At 47.5% G+C, this 26,107-nt stretch overlaps 2 protein-coding genes across 2 annotated transcripts in view; both read right to left on the bottom strand.

Annotated features, from left to right (window-relative positions):
* LOC139052412 (valine--tRNA ligase, mitochondrial-like) overlaps positions 1 to 26,107 on the bottom strand; it is a gene marked incomplete at its 5' end in the record, with an annotated part of 290,547 nt that overhangs the window by 145,206 nt on the left and 119,234 nt on the right. The window contains one exon of the mRNA XM_070529506.1: positions 19,430 to 19,532. Within this exon, the coding sequence (XP_070385607.1) occupies positions 19,430 to 19,532 (103 nt within the window). The remainder of the gene's footprint in view (positions 1 to 19,429; positions 19,533 to 26,107) is intronic.
* LOC139052407 (uncharacterized) lies at positions 1,632 to 14,086 on the bottom strand. Its single transcript, XM_070529502.1, has 3 exons — positions 13,477 to 14,086; positions 12,264 to 12,386; positions 1,632 to 2,152 (listed from the first exon to the last, which is right to left on the bottom strand). Exons 1-3 carry the CDS (start codon positions 14,084 to 14,086, stop codon positions 1,734 to 1,736), a joined length of 1,152 nt encoding a protein of 383 aa, XP_070385603.1. The 3' UTR covers positions 1,632 to 1,733.

The following is a 26,107-nucleotide window of genomic DNA, read 5'->3' as shown; positions in this document are numbered from 1 at the left end:
ACATAAGGAAGTATAATATGGATAGAATTGAGTATGCTCTCAGGAATGGAGGAAGCCTACAAGCAGCGAAGAAGAAACTAGGAATAGGCAAGAATCAGATGTATGCGTTAAGAGACAAAGCCGGCAATATCATTACTAATATGAATGAGATAGTTCAAGTGGCTGAGGAGTTCTATAGAGATTTATACAGTACCAGTGGCACCCACGACGACAATGGAAGAGACAATAGTCTAGAGGAATTTGAAATCCCACAAGTAACGCCGGGAGAAGTAAAGAAAGCCTTGGGAGCTATGCAAAGGGGGAAGGCAGCTGGGGAGGATCAGGTAACAACAGATTTGTTGAAGGAAAGTGGGCAGATTCTTCAAGAAAAATTGGCCACCCTATATAGTCAATGCCTCATGACCTCGAGCGTACGGGAATCTTGGAAGAATGCAAACCTAATCTTAATCTATAAGAAAGAGGACGCCAAAGACCTGAAAAATTATAGATCGATCAGCTTACTGTCCGTTACCTACAAAGTATTTACTAAGGTAATCGCAACTATAATCAGGAACACCTTAGACTTATGTCCACCAAAGGACCAAGCAGGTTTTCGTAAAGGCTACTCAACAATAGACCCATATTCACACTATCAATCAGGTGATAGAGAAATGTGCGGAATATAACCAACCCTTACATATAGCTTTCATTGATTATGAGAAAGCATTTGATTCAGTCAAAACCTCAGCAGTCATGGAGGCATTACGGAATCAGGGTGTAGACGAGCCGTATGTAAAGATACTGAAAGATATCTATAGCGGCTCCACAGCCACCGTAGTCCTCCATAAAGAAAGCCACAAAATCCCAGTAAAGAAGGGAGTCAGGCAGGGAGATATGATCTCTCCCATGCTGTTCACAGCGTGTTTACAGGAGGTATTCAGAGACCTGGATTGGGAAGAATTGGGGAAAAGAGTTAATGGAGAATACCTTAGTAACTTGTGATTCGCTGATGATATTGCCTTGCTTAGTAACTCAGGGGAACAACTGCAATGCATGCTCACTGACCTGGAGAGGCAAAGTAGAAGGTAGGGTCTAAAAATTAATCTGCAGGAAACTGAAGTAATGTTTACCAGTCTTGGAAGAGAACAGCAGTTTATGATAGGTAGCGAGGCACTGGAAATGGTAAGGGAATACATCTACTTAGGGTAGGTAGTGACCGTGGATTCGGATCATGACAATGAAATAATCAGAAGAATAAATATGGGCTGGGGTGAATTAGGCAGGCATTCTCAGATCATGAACAGCAGGTTGCCATTATCTCTCAAGAGAAAAGTGTATAACAGCTGTGTCTTACCAGTACTCACCTGGGGGCAGAAACCTGGAGGCTTACGAAAAGGGTTCTACTTAAATTGAGAACGATGCAACAAGCTATGGAAAGAAGAATGATGGGTGTAACGTTAAGGGATAAGAAAAGAGCAGATTGGGTGAGGGAACAAGCACGAGTTAATGACATCTTAGTTGAAATCTGTTACATAGTTACAACACACGTGCCATGTCTTACTGTATACGACAGCACACCGTTCGAAGGTTGGAACATGAATCTTTATTGCTTCCGTCTCGTAGCTTATATATACGAAACAGAGAGGGGGAAAGGGAGAACAAGGGAAGGTTATCATATGATAAACGCACATGCCGTTAGCGCTTGCAAGGCAGTCTGATTGCGGCCGACGTCACTTTACAACATCTCTTCTCCTTTAATACTGAAGTCGCTGTACTGGTTTTCTTTGATGTGTAGAGCGCTGCAAGGCTTGGGGTGATCTGACGGGTTCAGCGTTGCTCCCTGCGAGTTCCGGCTGAAGTTCATGCTCAGGTTCTGTTATGCCCCCTTCTTCGGCTGGCGTTCTTGGCGACAGTGGGTAGTCACGAGGAGTACCTGTTCTTGATTCTCGTTTTGGCGCTTCTTGGTCTTTACCAAGCGGTGGCTTCGCATCTTGCCTGTTCCGCACCTGGTAAACATGTCGTCTTTCTGATCCGGCTGGTGTTCGAATGCTCACCATGCCTGTTGTAGACTCTACAATTTGTGGAGTCCATTTCTCACCCGTTCCGAAGTTGTGGGCGTACACGGTAGCTTCAGGTAATGGCAGTGGCCACTCGTCTGCTTCGTTGGCTGGCCCTGCGTGTACACGAGGGAAACATGTATCTAAACGGGATAGAATTTTGTATCCGAAGAGCAGCTCTGACGGTGATTTTCCAGAGCGGTTAGGTGTCCTTCTGTAATTGAAAAGCAGCCTGTTTATATTATCTTCCAACCGCCCCTCACCAATCTTCTTGAGGCTGTCCTTAATTGTCCTGACAGCCCTTTCTGCTAGTCCGTTTGATTGAGGGTGATATACAGCTGTGCGCAGATGCGTTATGTTGTTCCTCTTGACAAAAGTAGCGAACTCGTCAGCGGTAAACTGCGTTCCATTATAGGATACGATGGTTCGCGGCACGCCAAATCTGCAGAAGATACCGCGCAGGCAGTTGATTGTGCATGAAGCGTTTGCTTGTCGGAGTGGCACAGCTTCAATCCACTTGTTGTATGCGTCCACGACCACGAGTATCATGTTCCCTGCTATAGGTCCTGCAAAATCGATATGCACCCTTGCCCATTTTTCAACAGTAGCGGGCCAGCTTTTTGGCGTTGCTGTAGCTGGCATGGGCAGGTTTTGAACACAACTCTGACATGACGCTGTCACTGCCTCAATTTCGCGATCTAACCCTGGCCACTAGAATGACGACCTAGCCACCGCCTTCATAACGGACGATCCTTAGTGCATCTCATGCAAAAGGTATACTATGTGTATCAGGCATGACTGTGCTGTATCATGACTGTGCGCCTGTTCCTGACATGCGCGCTACGATCGGCCCATTATCAATCAGTCGGCTATAAAAGCAACACTTCCCAATAAATCAGCGTTCTTCTTGTTCTGGCTACCTTGCTGTTGTCACGTCCTTCGCAGCACGCATACATGGCGTCAGAAGTGGCTACGACGGTCTAGCTTCGGTAGCGGTGGAGTACGAAGCATGGAACGGCTGCAGGCACCGGAGCCCCTGCGTCTGGCGGGGAACGTCTCGGCATCGTGGAAGCGTTTCAAGCAAAAGTTTGAGCTCTTCCTACAAGCAACGGAAGTAAAAGACGAGCCAAAAAGTGAGGCTTCGAAAGCTGCACTTCTGCTGAGCATCGCGGGTGACGAGGCGCTTGATGTTTTCAACAATTTCAAGTTCGAGCCGAACGAGAGCAAGGATGACTACAAGACCTTAATACAAAAGTTCGACGCCTACTGCACAGAGGTGACCAACGAAGTGCATGAAAGATAACTGCTTCGCACGAGGACCCAAGCGGAAGGAGAACCGTTCGAAAAATTTTTACGTGAGTTAAGGGGGGACGTGGGTCCTAAAAATTTTTTTCTTATTTTTGGGTGAATTTTTAATAAACTCCACTGACTGGGGTAATTTTTTGTGCTGATTTCAGATCTGTAATTAGATTTTTGATAGCTATAGCAGTTCAAAAAATATTGAGGTCTGAAGTCAAATTAATTTCAAACTCGTTACGGGGCTTTTTCATCTTGCTAAACCAAAAACTAAATGCATGACACCATTGCTAAAGACCTACTGTAGGGGGTGATGCTATTTTTATTAATTTGGAAGCATTCTGCGGACAAGAAAACAATCTTGCATTTATTATGAAATTTTTTTCTAATTAGCAGTGATTACTATACCTGAATGTAATTTTCATGACTGTGCGAGATTAATAAAAATAGCATCACCCCCCAGATAATTTCAATACAAATAAAATGATACCACCCTTGTCATTTTTGGCCAAAAACAACCCAGAAAAAACACCCGTAAGGCGGAGCGCAGTGTGGAAAAACATCGAACTGAAATAAACGCATGTAAGTTTCAAACAAATGTAGCTTTTGCTGAAATGAATCTACAGCAATACAAATGGCACCGCTTTGAAGCTCTATATTTTGTAAGAATGGTTATACTAAATGTGTGACTGCACACTCTCAAAATAATAGCACACTAGCCATTGAACTAGCACAAGAAACTTTATTAGGCACCATGCTCTACAAAGAGCATGCTGCCTGGCTTTCAAACCGAGGTGCAGAACTCTGTGTGGGCATGAACATAGTTCCACTGTTGTACCTGCAGGCTGCCTGATTTATAGCTGTCTCCATTACAATCAGTGAGGCATTTTTTTTCATTTTGTAGAACTGACCATGTTACTGAATGAAGGCTCTGAGTGTAAGTAGCCTTCCAAGTCATCTTCACCTGACAATGGCTGTGGAACTTAGGATCAGAGAGCCAGTGATAGATATGCAGCTGCTAGGTGCTTTCCAGAATTGTACTTTTGTTATGTTGCCTCGATCACTTTTGCAGCCAGATGTAGTGCTAGCACAAAGGGGCCTAGTGAACAGAGCTCATGATGCGGTTCTGTTTATGAGGGGGGGGGGGGGTATGATAGGGTTCGCTGGCGCGAGGAGTCGACACTCGATGCTCTTGTTCGCACAGTTCGAGGTGCCGACGCGTGAAATGCCTAGCCGCGGGCTCGAGGAGTCGACACTTGATGCTCTTATTCGCGCAGTCCGAGGTACTGACGCGCGAAATGCCTAGCCGCGGGCTCGAGGAGTCGACACTCGATGCTCTTATTCGCGCAGTCCTAGGTGCCGACGCGCGAAATGCCTAGCTGCGGGCTCGAGGAGTCGACACTCGATGCTCTTATTCGCGCACTCCGAGGTGCCGACGCGCGAAATTCATAGCCGCGGGCTCGAGGAGTCGACACTCGATGCTCTTATTCGCGCACTCCGAGGTACCGACGCGCGAAATGCCTAGCCGCGGGCTCGAGGAGTCGACACTCGATGCTCTTATTCGCGCACTCCGAGGTGCCGACGCGCGAAATGCCTAGCTGCGGGCTCGAGGAGTCGACACTCGATGCTCTTATTCGCGCACTCCGAGGTGCCGACGCGCGAAATTCATAGCCGCGGGCTCGAGGAGTCGACACTCGATGCTCTTATTCGCGCACTCCGAGGTGCCGACGCGCGAAATGCCTAGCTGCGGGCTCGAGGAGTCGACACTCGATGCTCTTATTCGCGCACTCCGAGGTACCGACGCGCGAAATGCCTAGCCGCGGGCTCGAGGAGTCGACACTCGATGCTCTTATTCGCGCACTCCGAGGTACCGACGCGCGAAATGCCTAGCCGCGTGCTCGAGGAGTCGACACTCGATGCTCTTATTCGCGCACTCCGAGGTGCCGACGCGCGAAATGCCTAGCTGCGGGCTCGAGGAGTCGACACTCGATGCTCTTATTCGCGCACTCCGAGGTGCCGACGCGCGAAATGCCTAGCTGCGGGCTCGAGGAGTCGACACTCGATGCTCTTATTCGCGCACTCCGAGGTACCGACGCGCGAAATTCATAGCCGCGGGCTCGAGGAGTCGACACTCGATGCTCTTATTCGCGCACTCCGAGGTGCCGACGCGCGAAATGCCTAGCTGCGGGCTCGAGGAGTCGACACTCGATGCTCTTATTCGCGCACTCCGAGGTGCCGACGCGCGAAATTCATAGCCGCGGGCTCGAGGAGTCGACACTCGATGCTCTTATTCGCGCACTCCGAGGTGCCGACGCGCGAAATGCCTAGCTGCGGGCTCGAGGAGTCGACACTCGATGCTCTTATTCGCGCACTCCGAGGTACCGACGCGCGAAATTCATAGCCGCGGGCTCGAGGAGTCGACACTCGATGCTCTTATTCGCGCACTCCGAGGTACCGACGCGCGAAATGCCTAGCCGCGGGCTCGAGGAGTCGACACTCGATGCTCTTATTCGCGCACTCCGAGGTGCCGACGCGCGAAATGCCTAGCTGCGGGCTCGAGGAGTCGACACTCGATGCTCTTATTCGCGCACTCCGAGGTGCCGACGCGCGAAATTCATAGCCGCGGGCTCGAGGAGTCGACACTCGATGCTCTTATTCGCGCACTCCGAGGTGCCGACGCGCGAAATGCCTAGCTGCGGGCTCGAGGAGTCGACACTCGATGCTCTTATTCGCGCACTCCGAGGTACCGACGCGCGAAATGCCTAGCCGCGGGCTCGAGGAGTCGACACTCGATGCTCTTATTCGCGCACTCCGAGGTACCGACGCGCGAAATGCCTAGCTGCGGGCTCGAGGAGTCGACACTCGATGCTCTTATTCGCGCACTCCGAGGTGCCAACGCGCGAAATTCATAGCCGCGGGCTCGAGGAGTCGACACTCGATGCTCTTATTCGCGCACTCCGAGGTGCCGACGCGCGAAATTCATAGCCGCGGGCTCGGGGAGTCGACACTCGATGCTCTTATTCGCGCACTCCGAGGTACCGACGCGCGAAATGCCTAGCCGCGGGCTCGAGGAGTCGACACTCGATGCTCTTATTCGCGCACTCCGAGGTGCCGACGCGCGAAATGCCTAGCCGCGGGCTCGAGGAGTCGACACTCGATGCTCTTATTCGCGCACTCCGAGGTACCGACGCGCGAAATGCCTAGCCGCGGGCTCGAGGAGTCGACACTCGATGCTCTTATTCGCGCACTCCGAGGTGCCGACGCGCGAAATGCCTAGCTGCGGGCTCGAGGAGTCGACACTCGATGCTCTTATTCGCGCACTCCGAGGTACCGACGCGCGAAATGCCTAGCCGCGGGCTCGAGGAGTCGACACTCGATGCTCTTATTCGCGCACTCCGAGGTGCCGACGCGCGAAATGCCTAGCTGCGGGCTCGAGGAGTCGACACTCGATGCTCTTATTCGCGCACTCCGAGGTGCCGACGCGCGAAATTCATAGCCGCGGGCTCGAGGAGTCGACACTCGATGCTCTTATTCGCGCACTCCGAGGTACCGACGCGCGAAATGCCTAGCCGCGGGCTCGAGGAGTCGACACTCGATGCTCTTATTCGCGCACTCCGAGGTGCCGACGCGCGAAATGCCTAGCTGCGGGCTCGAGGAGTCGACACTCGATGCTCTTATTCGCGCACTCCGAGGTGCCGACGCGCGAAATTCATAGCCGCGGGCTCGAGGAGTCGACACTCGATGCTCTTATTCGCGCACTCCGAGGTACCGACGCGCGAAATGCCTAGCCGCGGGCTCGAGGAGTCGACACTCGATGCTCTTATTCGCGCACTCCGAGGTACCGACGCGCGAAATGCCTAGCTGCGGGCTCGAGGAGTCGACACTCGATGCTCTTATTCGCGCACTCCGAGGTGCCGACGCGCGAAATTCCTAGCCGCGGGCTCGAGGAGTCGACACTCGATGCTCTTATTCGCGCAGTCCTAGGTGCCGACGCGCGAAATGCCTAGACGCGGGCTCGAGGAGTCGGCGCTCGAAGTACTTAGTCGCGCAGTCGGAGGCGCCGATGCATAACATGCTTAGGTGAGGGCCCGAGATGTCCGCGCGCGATGTGCTTGATCGAGGAGTCGGAGACTCCTATGCGCGAAATGCTTAGCCGCGCTACGACGATTGCATGCACAATGTGCTTGGTCACGAATTCCGAAACATTGTGTGCTGAAAGGCCTAGCCGCATGTCCGAGGACTCCGCGCACGAACCATGGTCGCGAACTCCGCGTCACCGATGATCGGAATACTTTGCCGTGGGTCTGAGACGTCCACAAACGTAGGGATCGGCCACGCTACCGCAATGTCCGCGTAGCACCTGTTTTGACACGTCGAGATTACGGCGAGTGGAGACTGAACTTTCAGGCTCGCGAGGTGCAAAAAGCCGTGAAAGAGCCGAGCAGACTACGCGAGCGCCAGACCAATGGCGAACCGCGCTGGAGTCACGTGGCAGGCGCGGCCAATCGCAGACTCCGGCACGACCTTCAGTCATTTGCTTCTTGTGTGCTTGTTTCTGTACAGAGGAGATAGCTGAAGCGGCAAATTTGAAGACGGAGAAATGCGCTTCGCAATGAGGCCAAGATGGCGGCGCTCGGTTGCGCCGTTCCAGAGATATTGTGGCTTGAAAAACGCGGTTCTTTCTTGATTTTCGCGAAATTTTTCGCCACCTTGGCTGATAAAACAATCTTTTTTTAGCACTTCTACGTGGCTTATATGGATGATATTTCGGAATCAGATAGCAAAAGAGTTATAGAAACTGAAAATGTGATTTTCAAAAAATAGATCTTTTTGGCCATTTTTCGCGATGTAAAACGATGTAAACAAGCCTCGCAGTGCAACTTTGGAGCATCGCACGGCTCACTGGTAAGAGACCAAATTGTCTTTGGTACCAACAACGCTAAGCTACGGGAGAAGATGCTTCGTGAGAAAAAGCTGACGTTATTGAAAGCGGAAAATATGTGCAAAATTGCAGAGTCAGTTGCACAACAGAATGAGGTGTGGCGCAAAGCAGACGGCTGCGTCGATGCCATTTCGAGGTGCACAAACGAGAGCAAGGTTGGCGGGGAACAGTTGCAGTGCAGGCGTTGTAACCGCAAGCACAGACCGAAGCAGTGCCCAGCATTTGGAAAAAAATGCTATGTGTGCCAAGGTGTCAATCACTTTGCTATATGCTGTAGGAAGTCGACAGAAGTGAGTGAAGTCAGCAAACTTCAAGAGAGCGACTTTGATGTCCTAGATGTCTGCAGTAAAGGTGGAAAAACCAATGAGTGGACTGTAAAAGCTCAAGTTAATGGTCAGGGAATTTCCTTCAAGATAGACACCGGATCACAAGCCAGCCTTTTGCCGTTTTCAGGCTATCGGAAACTTCCATCAAATGAAGTACAGCCGACAAGCACAGTGCTGCGGGCGTATAACGGCGGTGTCATAACGTGCTTTGGGACAGTGTCGAAAATTGTGCGTGTTGGAAATGCACACACTCCGGTGAAATTCTTCATTGTAAAAAATGGTCGCCAGCCCATACTGGGACTAGAAGCCAGTGAGTCCTTGGGAATGGTTCACCGTACTGTGGATGCTGTGAACGTGGCTTCTGTATATGGTCCTCTGAAGGATTTCAGACATGTCTTCGAGGGACTTGGTTGCCTGAAGCAGCCCTATCACATGGTCCTGAAACCTGGAGCAGTACCGTTTGTCCAGCCAGCTCGTCGTGTTCCTTTGGCCCTGGAGGAGCCTCTCAAAGATGAACTCGAAAGAATGGAGCGGGCTGAAATCATCGTGAAAGAACAGAGCCTACTGACTGGGTAAGGCCCCTGGTACTTGTGAAGAAAAAAGATGGCAGTCTACGAGTGTGTTTGGATCCTAGGAATATCAATCAGCGGGTGAAAAGGCAGCATTTCCCCCTCCCTAAGCGTGAAAACTTGGAAGCTAAGTTAGCGGGCGCCACGTACTTCAGCTGCTTGGATGCTAGCTCTGGCTACCACCAGATAGCTTTGGATGAGCAAACCTCAAAGATATGTAGTACTTTCTCGTCGCCTTTTGGAAAATACCGATTTTTGCGTCTACCGTTTGGAATATCGTCTGCACCAGAAGTGTTTCAATAAACAATGACTCAAGTTCTAGACGGGCTACAGGGCGTACTAGTATGCATGGATGACATTTTGGTGTGGGGTTCAACGCGGCAAGAGCACGACGAGCGCCAAGTAGCTGTCCTGAAAGCAGCCGAAAAAGCTGGCTTAACTTTTAAGGCACAAAAGTGCAAGTTCGGCGTTACAGAAATCAAGTTTCTTGGTGACATATAACCTCAAATGGTATATTACCGAACCCACAGCTCGTTAAAAGCATGATTGAAATGCCGGAACCAACAAGCAAGCCCGATGTTCAACGCATGCTGGGAGTGTTAAACTACTTCGGAAAATTTGTGCCGCGTCTGTCTGAACGAACAGTGGTGTTGAGAGATCTTATCAAGTCTCGCTCAGATTTTCAGTGGACTGAAAACCATGCTAGGGAGTGGAAGAGCGTAACACAAGATTTGGCCACAGCTCCCGTGCTTGCTATTTTTGACGCTCAAAAGGAAACCAAGATTTCGTGCGATGCTTCACGGGATGGTGTAGGAGCAGCTCTGCTGCAACGTCACAGCGATGACTGGCGACCCGTAGCATATGCATCAAGTGTTCTCACTCTCACACAGGCAGAGCAGAGATACGCTCAGATTGAAAAGGAGGCCCTTGGCATTTGCTTCGGATGCGAAAAATTCCATCAATTCGTCTACGGGCGAAAGCTACTCATAGAAACTGACCACAAGCCACTCGTGTCGATAGCGGAAAAAGCAATAGATGGCATACCGCCCCAACTGCAAAGGTTTTTTCTTTGTCTGTTTAGGTATGACTTTGTTTTATGCTACATTTTGGGAAAGAACCTAGTTCTGGATGATATGTTATCGCGATCCACGGCTGATGACTGCAGCAGACAAGACACAAACATTAACAACGTGGAAATTCACGCGGTGCAGTCCCTAGGTTACATGGTGACGCCAACGACAGAGCGTGAACTGCGGACATAAACTTCGCGTGACAGCTACCTGCAGGTAGTGGTGGAACGTTTGTCAAGGAGCCAACCCGTTGAGGGTGAACTCAAGCCTTTTGCTCAAGAACTATCTGTAGTGAATGGGGTACTTTTTAAAGGTTCCAAAGTAATTGTGCCCCAGAGCATGCAAAAGATTTTGTTCAGAATTCATGCGGGACATCTTGGGGTTCAAAAGTGCAAAGAGAGGGCATGCAGCCTTGTTTTTTGGCCAGGCCTTAACAGTGAAATTGCAACGCTACATGCAAGCTGTTCAACCTGTAAGAAATATGCTTATGCGCAAGCAAAAGAACCTCTACTGATGCAGTCAGTTCCCAGATGCCCATGGTACAGGGTTGGAGTGGATATATTTTTCTTTGCTGGAGACTCCTACCTTGTCGCTTATGATGCCTTCTCGAACATTCCAGAGGTTCAACAACTCCAGGACACTACCTAAAGGACTGCGATAGCTGCACTAAGCGCTATCTTCGCAAGATATGGCGTCCCGTTAGAAGTTTGCACGGACAATGGTCCTCAGTTTTCGAGTTATGACTTCGCCATGTTTGCACGAAACTATGATTTTTCACAAGTAACTTCTAGTCCTCATTACCCGCAGTCAAATGGGTTGGCAGAAAAAGGTGTACAGATTGTCAAACGCATCTTGCAAAAAACCCAGGAATCCGGGGACGACTTCTGGCAAGGACTACTGGCTTATTGCTCAGCTCCACTTGAGGACGGGCGATCCCCTGGTGAATTGTTGCAAGGGAGGCGCCTGCGAGCCAATCTTCCCGACTTCCGTGAAGTACCCTGCACTGAGGTGAAAAAGCACTGCCAGCATGCACAATGCAAACCATTGCCGAGGCTTTCTCGAGGGGACGTAGTACGGCTGCAAGGAACGAGAACGTGGTCCCGGAAAGCGAGGTAAGAGGCACGCAAGCTCCAAGGTCCTAATAGCTGGTAACTGAAGATGGGCAAGTTCTGCGGCGCAACCGCAAACACCTCATATGAACTGATGAGCCGTATGCTGACACAAGCAGCGAAGACGGGGACGACACAACCGAAACGAGCACGCCTGTCGACAACGCTCAGGTACCTGCAATGCATTCTTCGGCTGGATCAACATCGCAGGCTTCGGAATCATCACGAACGACTGATGGGGCACAACAGTGCACAGCCAACACAGAAGGAAGGCCAACACCGGATTATGTGCCGACCCCAGCTCCGAGAAGATCGTCCCGGAACACTAGACCCCCGCAACGCCTTCGCTATGACGAGGCATTTAATCGAATTCCTCAACTAATGTCAAGAGTCTGTTTTGTTTGTTCACACGAAAGGATGTATCAGGCGCGTGCATGACTGTGCGCCTGTTCCTGACATGCGCGCTACGGTCGGCCCGTTATCACTCGGTCGGCTATAAAAGCAACACTTCCCAATAAACCTGCATTCTTCTTGTTCTGGCTATCTTGCTGTTGTCACGTCCTTCGCGGCATGCATACAATATGCGACGTCGCGCCTCCATCGGAACGACTACTCGCCGGCCCCAGTATAACAACCTATGGGCCAAAGAAAGCTCCAATTTCTTGTCAAAAAAAGGTGTGATGCTCGTGTTCAAGCCTTTTGCGCAGGGTGGCCAACCGTTCTTAGTGAATCGCATAACTTGACTGAGAGCAGGGTCACCAGCAGTCAACTGCCTTAGCTCCTCAACTGACACAGTTCCCTCATCGAACACAGTCAAGGCCAGCAGATAGTATGGTGGGTCCGCTTCTGGTGGCTTTGGCTCAGACGTCTGTTGTGGCAGTCTACTAAGGGCGTCAGCGTTGAGCAGTTGTTTACCAGAAGAGTATTGAAGCTGATAGCGGAATCCACCTAAGTACAGTGCCCAGCGCTGTATTCTGGCGGCTGCCAATGCTGGAGTTGGTCGATCCGCCTTCAGCAGGCCCACGAGGGGCTGGTGGTCGGTGACCAACATGAATTCTCGACGTACGAGATAATCGTGAAATTTGGACACTCCAAGCACAAGAGCAAGGGCTTCCCTCTCAAGCTGGGAATAATTTTTCTCAGCCCTTGTTAGTGTTCTAGAATGGAACCCGACAGGTTTGTTTATCTTTCCAAATGTATGGAATTTGTATGGAAAAGCACGGCGCCTATTCTGTCCTGTGAAGCGTCACACTCTAGCTTGAGGGGTCTCTCGGGATCATAGTGAGCCAGCACAGCCGCTTCCCGAAGGCATTTTTTTGCTTCACGAAAAGCTGCTTCTTGCGCATGTCCCCAGAACCAATGTGTGCTATTCTCCAATAACTTGTACAGCGGTGCAAGTACGGAAGACATGTTTGGCACGAACTTCGAATAAAATTTAATCATGCCCAGAAACGACCTCAACTGCTGGACATTTTCTGGGTTGGGGGCTCGCGCGATTGCTTCAACATGCTTCTCTATTGGATGCAGACCTTCAGGATCAATTTTATGACCCAGATACGTCACTGCCTCTTGGCGAAAGCTGCATTTCTCAAGTCTGAGCTTCACTCCATGTTCACGAAAATGCTGCAGTACTTGTCGTAACCTGTCGGTGCTACCAAGTTCTTCTGATACCAAAACGTTGTCAAGGTAAGCCTGAACACCTGTCAGGCCCTGCAGAACTGTTTCTATTTTCCGCTGGAAGATGGCAGGCGTCGAAGCTATGCCAAACGGCAGTCAGTTGTAGCAAAATAACCCACGGTGAGTATTGATTACACACATCTTCCTTGAGTCCTGATCGAGGGGAACTTGGTTATACGAGTCTCTTAAATCCAGCGTGCTGAAGCAGTCCCCACCGTTCAGGCATGTGAAAATGTCATCAATAGCTGGCAACGGGTACTGCTCCAGTTCACAGATGGGATTCAAGGTCACCTTAAAATCAACGCAGATTCTAACCACGCCGTTCTTCTTCATTACAGGCACAATGCCCACTCGGCGTGCGTTACAGGTGACAGTACTTCAGGCGTTATGAGCCTATCAATCTCTTTCGAAACTTTGTTGCGTAAAGCAAATGGAAGGGAACGGGCCTTACAAAATTTCGGCATGGTGCCTTCCTTGAGCTTCAGATCGACAGGGTGTCCGTCAATTAGACCCAGCTCGGGGCTGAAGACGTCTTTGAACTCCGACAGGACGGCATGAATGGCGGGGGTACGGCTGCTTCGAGGACCAGAGCTTTGTTGCACTGATACGTTCAACACCGAGGATCCTGCGTCATTGAACTTGGAAATCAACTCTCGTCCGCAGAGGCTCGGACCTGAACAGTTCAGGACCATCAAGGAACTCTTGACCTCCTTGTCGTTGTAAGACAGTGACATACTCAGTTTCCCTAATACTGGAAGTTCTCCAAGATAACAGGACAGTTTAATGAATGCGGTTTCTAATTGCGGCCAATGTTCATGGTTTTTCTCAAAAATCTCTTTGGACACAACACAGACGGGGGAGCCGGTGTCCACAATCATAGGTACGTCAATGCCACACCATGTGAAAGTACGAAGAATAGGTGGTGGTAGCCGACCATTGGAGGGTGCGGTTAGTGTCCAAATGTGTGCATCGTCTGCATTCTCCTCAGTGACATCCACTGTTACTGCAAACGCATCTCCTTGCGTGCATTGTGAACTTGCTTTTGGGCGTCCTTTCCGCATGTCGCTTTGGCACATCTTCGCCAGATGGCCGCATACACCACAGTGGTAACACCTCGCTTTCGCCCAGCCGCAGGCGTTTCTGTTGTGTTTCTGACTTCCGCAACGCCCACATACTGACACCAGTTAATCAGCTTGTCGTGCATTGACCTTCAGCATGGGTTCAATGTCAGATGACATCTTCTTTGCATCTTTTTCCGCCGCTTCTGCTGATATGGCAATTGTTTCAGCCTCCCTCAACGTCAAATCTGTTTTCGCTAATAACTGCTTCTGAACAGCGCTCGACCTAACTCCACAGACAATCCTGTTGCGAAGCATTCGGTCTAGCATGCCACCCAAATTACAGCCATCCGCAATCCGGCGAACTTCAACGATGAACCGTTGAATGGGCTCACCTTCCAACTGGCAGCGATTGAAGAACCGATAGCTCTCCGTTATTTCATGACACTTGGGGTCGAAGTAGTCATCCAAAACTTTGACTGCTTCCTCGTACGTAAGCGAGTTTGGCTTCCTCGGTGCAACCTGTCCTGAGAGCACTTGCACGGTGCGCGTACTCAATGCTGCTACCAGCAGCGCCCTCTTCTTTCCCGAGTCGCTGACGACAGTTGCCTCAAAATAAGCTTCTGCCTTCGTGATGTAAGCCTTCCAGTTGTCGGACTGGTCATCGTATTCCGGTAGTTGACGATGAGCCATGGTCGGTATTTCCGTAGCCGCTGCTTCCTGCTTAACTGCCTGGCTTAATTCATTTTTCACCTCGAGGGTTCTGTCCCACCCTCGTCGCCACTGTTACATAGTTACGACACACGTGCCGTGTCTTACTGTATACGACAGCACGCCGTTCGAAGGTTGGAACATGAATCTTTATTGCTTCCGTCTTGGAGCGTATATATACGAAACAGATAAGGGGAAAGGGAGAACAAGGGAAGGATATCAAACGATAAACGCACGTGCCATCAGCGCTTGCAAGGCAGTCGATTGCGGCTGACATCACTTTACAACAAAATCAAGAAAAAGAAATGGGCATGGGCAGGACATGTGATGAGGAGGGAAGATAACCGATGGTCATTAAGGGTTACGGACTGGATTCCAAGAGAAGGGAAGCATAGCAGGGGGCGGCAGAAAGTTGGGTGGGCGGATGAGATTAAGAAGTTTGCAGGGACAACATGGCCACAGTTAGCACATGACTGGGGTAAATGGAGAAGTACGGGAGAGGCCTTTGCCCTGCAGTGGGCATAGCCAGACTGATGATCCTATGCATCTCAATTCATAGGTACCAAAGTTACCGATAGCTAGCAAGGTTCTTATTAAGGAATGTGATTAGCCTCCTGAGCACATGCTTTGTTTTTTTTTTTTGCACAAAATTTGGAACCTTAAAATATTGTGTTAAATTTTCTGATATTCGATTCGATATACAGCTTTTTTTCCTTGATTTGATTTGATATTTGATTTGAAATCTACAATTCGGTATTCATGCATTCCTACTTAAAGTGGTTCCAATTAATTCGGCAGACACTTAAGACTGCTTACACGTGGGAATGCAAAAGTATTATAGAACCATTTGTAGACCTGGGAACGGCATAAACATACTAACTTTATACACTCATGGCGTGGCGCTACCTCCTCCCCATTGGCTATGCCTTCCCGTGCCCAATGACCCACGCATTAGGCCTCACCTCTAGTCAGCCAGAACTGTGGAGCTGCCGTGGCATCAGCGAAGCATGCTCGGCTTGTAACCTGGAGGCCTAGGCTTGATTAACACCCTGACCGAAATTTACCAAATTTATCAAGAACGCTGTGAGATTGCTAGAAAAGTGCAACCAAGAAATGTTGGCTAAGGCAGTGGGCAAGCGTAGTAATGACCGGCTTCAAGTCTGCTTCACGGCAAAGACCCATAAGGTGGAATGTCCACTCTGAGCTATTGTGACAGAAAGTGGAGCATGGCAAAAAACAATGAGCAGCTTCTTTCAGCGTCATTTGAACACCTTGAAGCCAACGGACCCGATGGCCCTCCGAAGTTCAGCGAACTTGGTGGAAGTGTTAAAGGACGGCCTACCTGGAGCAACCACAGCTTTTTCCTTAGACATAGAGGATCTTTTTACTCAATTTCCCACAATGAATTGTTTGTGGCGGTGCGTGAAGTGATTGAACTTAGTGGGGAGGTTCGTTTTCAAAACCTAGTAGGCATGAGCATTGGAGCGTTTCTTGAATTGCTGTCCTGTTATTTAGAATCTACCCTGGTCGAGTTTAAGGGTCACATATTTTTACAAAATAGGGGATTTGTATTGGGTCTAGCATTGCCTCAGTGCTATGCAGTAGTTTCTTGACAAAAATTGACAACCTCATTGTCACATCTTTGAACAACGATCATGTGGTCCGTGTGTTTAGATACGTTGACGATTTTTTTATCTTTTTAAGGCTTTCACCAGGGGACATAGTAGATAGTATAGCACAGGGTATTTTATCTGGTTTTAAGGAATGCTCTCGCAGTTTAAATTTCACCTACGAACTGCCAAATGACAAAGGAATTAATTTCCCCGACTTACAACTAACCTTTCATGACAATGACCCCGTCTGCTGGATGTTTTCACCCCGGACTAAAAAAGCGCTAACGCCGTACGATTCTAATCAGTCTAAGCTAGTCAAGAGGGGTGTAGCGGTTGGACGCCTTCTGGACGCAGTACAGAAGAACTGCTGCCACCACATGGCGTATAGCCTGAAACAGCAGGTTGAGAGGTTGCTTGCAGCAGGTTTCCCTTTCTCAGTCATTAAGGCTGTTGCTGTGCGGAAAGTAAAGGGTCTAGCAGGCCATAAGTCACCGACCAGGGTGTCTACCAAGTTGACATTTCCAAATTCCCTGAGTTTTCCAGGTTTTCCCTGAGCACCTTTGCGAAATTCCCTGAATGAGCCAGAACTTTGTTTTATGTCAAGACAGGCCGACACCACGTTGCCCGATGCTGTCACTCTCTAGTAAGCATACTGAAACAAAAAGAAAGACTTAATCCAGTTTGAATAGTAAGGAGTAATATCTATTTTATTTAAAAAGAAAACAGAAGGAAGGTGTAAAATGCACAGAGAAAGAAATGGTAAAGCCCATTCCAAATTGAGTCGAACATTTTCAAATACGAATGAAAAGGAGATGCATGCATAAGTAAATATTTTTTTAATATCAGCTATTTCCATCAACTGATAGCAAGCTCATCTGTATGAGGTCCTGAACTTTGTCACAACTAATTATTAAGGTTCTCTCTCAGCAGCTGGAAAGTCAACCTCAACTGTCCTGACATACTCTCGGCCCGTACACAACATCTCAGTGTTGGGTTTCACTGCTTAAACAATTTATTTTGGTTTGGATGAGGGTCACCTGTGTCTCAGCGTCAGGCAACACTTAGTTATTTTAGCTCAAGCTCCTTCAAAAAGGCGCCGGCAATTCCTTTCCTGTTAATTCCTCAGTGCGTCGGTCCTTTCTGTTCTCATCCTCCTTCTACCACGCTTTCACCACATGGATCATCTGAAGCATCCTCTTGGTCAGTTGTACAGTCAACATTTGATTTTTCGGATTTCCGAGGGGCCGCAAAAAAAAAACGAAAAAAAAACGGGCAGTCTGAAAAAAATTAATGCATGTCTTTAACTGCTTTTAAGGGCTAAAATTACCACAGGCAAGTCTGAAAGAGCTCTGAAGGCCTGCCAGTACGCTTATTAGGCATATCAGGGCTTGTACTGTGACAGGAGACGGGGTGCATGCATGTGTAATTAAGGAATACATACTATGTCCCGTGACAATTGCCCCCTTCCCACGCTTGTTATGCTTCACCGCCTAACACTAGTGTACTGAGGCAAAGCTAACTTTCGGAGACTGGCATTACGCAACGCGCTGTGCTCTGCGAGTTTCAAAGCCAATCGCGAGGATTACAAAGGCCGAGTCGGTGCCATTGGTGATAGCGGCGAATTCTTTCAATGAAAAACACGGCACCGCACGGCAAGAAGCTTAATAGCGAACATAGAAGCAGCTAGGCCTAACGTTGCCGCGGTGGTGGTTACGGCTGCCAGCGGATCTGCCTGCGAGAGTGCCGGTTCGAGGCGGCGAGATAATCAAAATAGCGGCGGTGGCGGCTTTGATTAATGCCATTTCAGACCTGCAGTCAGGGCAGTATACATTGACTATATGGAGTACGTGGTGGTGCCGCAAAACCGTGCAAATTATCGGGCATGTCCGAAAAATCGGGCGTCTAGAAAATCGGTCGTTAACTACTCTGGCAATACATCGTGCCGATGACACGGCGTCAATGACGATTCGTTGCGATTCCTCTGTTACTGGAGCCAGCATTAACACGACTTTCGTTCCCTTTCAATAAAGTTACAGCTAATTTTCCCTCATGGAAGCACAAATTCCCTGAGTTTTCCCTGAGTTTTTCCAGACTGTTCAAATTCCCTGAGAATTCCCGGTTTTCCCGGTTTTCCCGGTTGGTAGACACCCTGCCGACATAAGAGCGAAGAAAGCAACTAGAAGTAATACCATACATTCATAAAATCTCCCACAGCATTAAGAAGGTGACGGGAAGGCAAGGTGTAAGTGTTGTGTTTTCTGCACCTTGCAAATTGGCTAGCTTGTGCGGGAGGATTGGAAACGATGGGAAGAAGAGAGGGGCCTGTAAAGTTAAACACATGACACCCTTCATCAAGTGCAACACTGGGGTTGTTTACCACATTCCATTGGCTTTTGGTAAAGTCTATATAGGCCAGACGAGTAGGTGTGTTAATAAGCGCTTGCAAGAACATAACCTATCCTTAAGCGGGGACCAGGGAAGCAATTTGGCGGTTCATTACCGTGGCTGCATTAGGTGCAAAAAAAGTGTGCCATTGTTCGGTCGTGTGACCATTGTAGGGAAGGGCAAGACCAGATACGAACGCAAAATCTTAGAAGCTTTTCACATTGGAAATGAGAAACAAATTTGTGTCAGTGATACATCTTTGTGTTTAACAAACAAGGAACGCGCTTACCTATCGAGTAGGTAAAATATGACTAATCAAAAACTGACATTCATGCACAGGTCTTGGGAGGAGTAGAAGTTACACATGCGTCGGCAGTTTTCACACGGTAATGTATGTTCGAAATGTTATTTTTGCACATGTTTTGGGAGGAGTTGAAGATGCGCATGCGTCAGAGGTTATGTGTGGCAATGTAGATTTCAATAAAGTATAGTTGAAAGTCCAGCGTCCGTCCGTGTGTAACGCCTTTTCCTTGTGTGTGCGTTCTTTGTGTTTCGCTGGTACCCCCTTTTTCAAGTTCATCATGCACCAACTGGCCCAAGAGCTTGCGCTAATAATAGAATCTTGTGATATAGCCACCTTGTCGCAGGTGCAGCACATCCTCCCGCTCAACTCCCAGCTTCAGAGCTGCTTTGGCGGCTGCCTCCTGCGCGGTCGCTGCGCTCACCCACACGTCCTCGCTCTGCACAAGGGGAATGCACGACACACACTCAGGTGATGAAAACATCACAGACAGTACAGTGAAATTTTGATATAATGAACTTCAGGGGACCGCAGTAAATTGTTTGTTATTTTGGAAGGTCGCTACAGTGAAAGCCCCAAAATTACCGTGTCCGGCCATCAGCCCCTCAGTTCATAAGTTGTCACCATTTGAGCTACCCATGAAAACATCGCCCTTGGCTCTCGGCCCACGCTGTTGCTATTTTCCATATATTCCGCCCCCATGCACCATCGAAGCACCGTATAGTAAGAGTGGCACATGCAAAAGAGACACTGACGCTGAGAAAACCCCCGACAAAGAGGAAGCTTTATGTCCCCTCCAAAGCACAATGTTTCTTTTTGTTGGTCTGTTTTTCACATTCCTTGACACGTACACCACAAATATCTCACTTGAGGCCAACACCTGAACCATTCCAAAGCACAAGCGTGCATAAACGACACCATCAGGAAAGTGCAAAGTGCAACCGTGTGGCATCCCTGCGAGTACGGAGGTTACATTTCTTTGAGCACGCAGCTAGTACAGCTGCAGAAAGAAGTACGAAAGAAAGAGGTGTGCGCAAAAAGAAGGGTGATAGAAAGAAGAGACACGCCTCCATTGTTAGGCGACAATTGTGCGGGCGGAGCATGTGCTTGTGAAACCTGATGCATTGTCGTCTACACAATAGATAAATTTGCTCCGCAGCTTCATTTTTTCTTCTTCTTCCTTTATTTTAATTGGGCACCGTCTCAGGTTTTCCAAAGCCATGCAACATGGCATCCGCTTTCTGTGCCTTGTCGTTTGCTAGCGTACTGTTCCGGCTGCCATGAAGGATACATGGAAATCTCAAATTTTTGTATATTAGTCCATAGCACTGACGTGTTGTTAATATGACAGGGAAACTGAATAATGATTGTTCTTCTGAAATGTTTGTAGTATGTACTAAAATATTTTGACACTGAAACCATAAAAAGTCACCAGGGGATTTCTGAAAAGTTCGTTAATCTGAAAATTTTGTTAATGTGGAGTTTGTAGTAACCAGGTTTTACTGTAAAAGGACAAGGTCCTCACAGGAACAACATCATGCTGATACACTGACAGCCGATGCAACCAAAGGCAGACATGAGCGAGAAAGTGGCAACAATCATCACATGTGTGCACAAAATGTCATCGCACGTGTACATGAAATGGCATGCACTGTGTAGCACAAAGGGCCACATTCCATCAATAAAGTGGTGGGGAGAGCAGGCCTCCACCATTTTCACAGTCCCGCAATGAGCACAATGGACTAAGCTAGCCAAGCAAAGAATATGAACTACAGTAGAACCCAGCTGATGTGTTTTTCAGAAGACCACAGGAAAAGAATGTATGAGCTAAGAAAACATTACATCTGATAATGCACTTGGAACAACACTACAGATGAAGGAACAAAGCTACTCTCCCACAACACCCTACTTGAAGTTGAACAGGAAGGCAACAAACTATTTAAAACCCATTCACTAAAGTTTGTTATCGTTGCTTAATGGTTCAACTGCCTCCTGAACACTTTTTGGAACAATCGTAGCTATGAATCACAGTAGGTAGAGCTTGTAATTTCCATTTGGTGCTCAGGCAGAATACTCAATAAATAACAGCTCTTTTCAACCAATCGCAGCCCTTTGTCAGATTTTGCACAGCCTTGTATATCAAGTACCAGCACACATTATCAAAGGTAATGACAGATTGTCCACAAACGTGGGGGCAGGGCAATGCCTCGTGTCTTCGTCTACCTCCTCTTAGCGTTCAGCGTTATGAACCATGTTTAGATGACAACTGGTGATGACCTTCTGCACTGCATGGCAGATTCTGCAATATAACTGTTTTCAGTAAAAATATGCAGTTGTCAATGTAGGCGCCGGTGCTGGACCATGCTGCGTTGGTGGTGTGCTGCCACAGTTTTAGAATGTATCAATTGGAAAAAGAAACATAAAAAACAGAAACCTAATACACACGACCTTAAATGGGACTTGTGCTTCCAAAGATAAGAGCTGGGAAAATATTACAGAAACATGTATTAACAAGACTCCACCGTAATTTCATTCCCTACCTGCTGCCTCATGAAAACAATGAAAGCAACATGCACAAGAAATAAAGCAGACTTCCATTAATTTGACTATGGTTAATTCGATTTTTCAATTAATTTCGAATCTGACCAAAGGCCCCAGCTGGCAACCTTTCATATCTATGGGCCCAAACATTTCTTATTTTGAGCCTAAAATTGGCCTTCACTGGGTAGTTGACCAGTCAGCATACATGCACCTGGCCCCTATGGTGACCCCATTAGCGACCCCATTAATGGCAGCGTCTGTCTCGGCTGAGCCTAGGAGACTTTGAATGCACAGAACACACATCATCTGCCATCGTAAATGGCTATTTTCAGCCTACCCTAGGCAGATTTTCAAGCAATAAGTATAGCTCACAATGTCTGATTACAATATTTACCCAATTCCAACAAGCTTTTTTTTTTTCCACAATTGAACCTAAAATTGCCATTGCATTAGTCATGAGTTTTACCGCACAATACGGAAGTAGCGTGGCGAAGTTGACCTAACAAAAAAAAAAAACATACTGCGAAGCTGACTTTAAGAAACCGGCCACATAGTGCAATACATATCAGACCCTTGCCCATTTTTTTTGCAAAAGAACTGGGTGCACATTAGATTTCTACTTTGTTTAGGCGCTTTAATGTCATTTCTAGGAGATTTTTCTACGTTGGACACATAAAAGGAATGCACACATTTGGTTCAGGGGAAGGTTATGATCGAGCAACTACTGCCAAATGGATAATTGACAGTAGCTGATAATGGATCGAATTTTTTTTTTCTTTCCATCTTGTTTGATTCGACCCACCAAATAATTTGATCAGTTTTGTTGGTCTTGTCAGGGTTGAATTAATCGAAGTCAACTGTAGTGTATGAGGTAAGAGAGTAAGCGTTAGGTTAGCCAACATGTACAAGATAGACCTGCTTTGTCTGCTACAGTGACATGATTCACCACCAACTTTGACTACATGACTGTTACCTTTTATTTGGAAGAGACATGCACTGTGGAAGGCAACAGAATGAGCATCGCTGTCAATTAAATTCTCTTCACATCAAGAATACAAAATGTAACAGAGCATGTATGTAGGTCTACACAGTAGGGAGACCATATGAAGCGCCAAGAAAAGAGATTCTTAAAATTTGGAACTTTCAGTGGCGGGAGCCAAGCCTGCAACCTTCGCATGACACGTACAATGCTCTACTTACTGAGCTACGATGATGGCTATCCTTCAGTCTACTTTCTTGGGTACTTGCGTATGTGCACTAGATCTAGACCTGGGAGTGTCAGCCAGCGCCACTCATGGCCACGTCGGCAGATGTAGAACTACCTTTGCACCGCAGGCACTGCAGGTCAATCAACATTCATTCATTCATTCATTCATTCATTCATTCATTCATTCATTTATTTATTTATTAAAAGATACTGTCAATCCCTGGTGGGATTGACACCATCACCCAAGGGCTCTATTTTTTGTTAGTCGCAACCATGTGAAGCTAACAGGACAAGTTGTTTGCTGCCTTCATATGACTGTTACAGTGAAATCCCAGTAATTCAAAATTTGTTAACTCGAATTGATGAATAATTTGAACTGATTGGATGGTCTAATCAGAGTCACAGGTATTCGAATAGAGAAACTCATATTTAATGCTGCTTGCCCCAAAGCCATAGAAGGCATATATGCATAGGCATTAGGATTAATTATCATAAAGATGAATTTTATTTATCAGTGCCATTGAACCTCGTTATAACAATATCCCATCTTACAATTAAATCGCTTCATTATTAGTACTTCAAGAAGATCTGAATTTGAGCTTGGTATGGCTTCATGATGGAAAAGTTGTGCAAAAAATGGGACAAGAAAGAGACAGGACAGGATTACCTAGGTGCCAGCTGCAAACAGGTACGTTTATATTGCAATCGCAATATATACGCTGAAGAATGGAAAGAAGGCATTGAAAAACTAACCGAAAACCGATGGCATGTCCTTAAAGGAAAACGAAACAAGAGCACCCAATTACTCAGTCACTGAAATAGCTAATTTGTTTCTTAGTCAAGAAGACTGATGGCAAGCTTGCCCTCTCCTCTCCTCGTTATGCCATTTCTTACGCTGTTTAACTTCATTATATTTGAGGTTTGTTATAAGCCAGGGGTTCTCAAACTTTCTGGTCTTTGCAGGACCTTACCAGCTTTCCAAGAGTGCTGTAGAACCCTTCCCCTCTCCTTCTTCCCAGCAATGTGCTTATACATAGACTCACAATAAGTCAATAAGGGCTTATTAAAGCGAGGCACTAAGCCATGCTCCCTGCAGTAAAGCAGAAACAAGGTCTCATTCCTTTATGCAACCTCTCTCTCATTAAAGAATATAGAGAATGGTAAGGAAGGAAGGGGGTGCCACTGCACGCTCACTATTGTGACCGTTTAAGTGCCAGCATGTCTCGGGTTAAGGTGGAGAGCAGGGCCTCATTCCCTCTGGATTCGCCTAACCAAAGTATAGCACCGCCGTCACATCAGCGTGTGGCAGCTGTTATTTACGGTTCAATGTGTTATCTTTAATTTCGAAGGCCCACATTCTTGACAAGGAACTCACGATAACAGACAGACAAACAGTTTTTTTTCATGCAGTGCACCACAATGTAATGCACACCAACCATACAACAACCACTCTAGGCACCACACGCCATAAATGCAATCTTCAAGCAACCGAAGTGCCGAATGCACAAAAACTTTTTTCTTTTCTTTTCTTTTCTTTCTTTCTTTTTTTTTTTCGAACGAATGTCACAAGTCAGTTGCACCGCAGAATGGTCTACGATATATCAATCGCAACACCAACCCTAAATTCCTGTGTCGCCTGCAGCTGGCATACAGCAGTGCCACTCGCACATATTGAAAGCCTTGTTCCACACTTTTATTACGGAACGGACACAGTGCAGTAGCAAACTCGCCTGTACTGAAACTGTTGCCAACACCAACATACCTGAACTACCCCACGTGTCTGTTACAATATGCCATTTAAATGGCCAATATTGTCATTCGTCAGCAACAAGAGTTGACAGGCAGACATCAATAAATTCAGAAGTGGCTATCAATTTGCAGGACTTCCGAGTTGATTCCCGCTCATATGTTACAATCTGCACTCGTGAACACGAATTATAAAAGTGCTCTGAGTGGCCACTATAGGCCCACAAAATGCACAGTGATAAGCCTTGTGCACCACTGCTGAGTAGGTCTCTCATTGCTCACAGACTTCCAAAATGCAGATGTGGCATGTGGTGGCTTTGTTAAATCCAAGATGCATGAAATATTTCTTCTCTAAATTGATAAATTGTAGAAGCGGATGGAAGAAAATGGGATGGGGTTGGATTAATTCTGACCGCTCTCACTGAACCTTAGCTAAGATGTTTGTGCAAACCCGCGGTTCCATGGAAGCCATTTTGAAAACCCCTGTAACATATACAGTGTGTCCCACATAACTTGAGCCAAGAATTTAAAAATGAAAGGTGCATTGGAAGCGAACTGAACCGAACACATACTATTCGCAATAGCCTATACTAACTCAGACATTTTTTGTTTTCCCCCATAACTCCCGAATTATTTAGTTTAATTACCCAACTTTTTAATTATTGACTGAGAACCCCAAGTATGATATGCAGATTTGTAGAGCACCTTCAGAAACTACCGATCGAGTTGTTTCCTTTATGACACATCTCACTTAGTCCTTTTTTCTGGGTTGCAAATAAAGCCAGCGAAATATGAAACAAGCCATGTGACGAAGCGTTTGCGCAGTCGTATTGTGCTGCTCTCAAACATGCGCTCGGTGAACAAGGTCAGCTGCATCGTGACCGGCAACGAGAAAGTGGCAGGGCGTTCTTTATCTCGTTGGCAGCGCTTGGCCTGCAGCATGCACTTCCGGCATCATCTGATGGGAGCCGACCTAGTTCACCGTATGCACGCTTGAGAGGAGCACGATACCACTGCACAAGCGCTCCGTCACATGGCTTGTTTTATATTTCGCAGGCTTTCTTTGCAACCCAGAAAAAAGGACTACGTGAGACGTATCGTAATGCAAACAACTCTATCAGTGGTTTCTGAAGGTGCTCTACAAATCTGCGCATCATACTTGGGATGCTCAGCTAATAATTAAAAAGTTGGGTAATTAAATTTAATTAATTAGCGAGTTATGGGGAAAACAAAGAATTGTCTGTATTACTATAGGCTATTGCGAATAGTATGTGTTCGGTTCAATTCGCTTCTGACGCGCCTTTCATTTTCCAATTCTTGGCTCAAGTTATGCGGGACACACTGTATATGTTACCAGGGTGTCTACCAAGTTGACATTTCCAAATTCCCTGAGTTTTCCAGGTTTTCCCTGAGCACCTTTGCGAAATTCCCTGAATGAGTCAGATCTTTGTTTTATGTCAAGACAGGCTGACACCACGTTGCCCGATGCTGTCACTCTCTAGTAAGCATGCTGAAACAAA

Source organism: Dermacentor albipictus, unplaced genomic scaffold (assembly GCF_038994185.2).
Source record: "Dermacentor albipictus isolate Rhodes 1998 colony unplaced genomic scaffold, USDA_Dalb.pri_finalv2 scaffold_22, whole genome shotgun sequence".
NCBI classification, from domain to species: Eukaryota; Metazoa; Arthropoda; class Arachnida; order Ixodida; family Ixodidae; genus Dermacentor; species Dermacentor albipictus.
Note: the sequence above shows the minus strand (reverse complement) of the source record. Positions and strands in the feature narration are given on the sequence as shown.

Bases quoted from the DNA above. Each gene is read 5' to 3' on its own strand.
- LOC139052407 (XM_070529502.1), bottom strand. From the start codon at position 14,086: ATGCGGAAAGGACGCCCAAAAGCAAGTTCACAATGCACGCAAGGAGAT. The intron at 12,387-13,476 runs GTAAGGCCCGTT...TGTTGGTCACCG, and splicing joins AGGCACCATGCCGAAATTTT to ACCACCAGCCCCTCGTGGGC. The intron at 2,153-12,263 runs GTAAACAACTGC...GTGTACACGCAG, and splicing joins TCAGCTTCAATACTCTTCTG to GGCCAGCCAACGAAGCAGAC.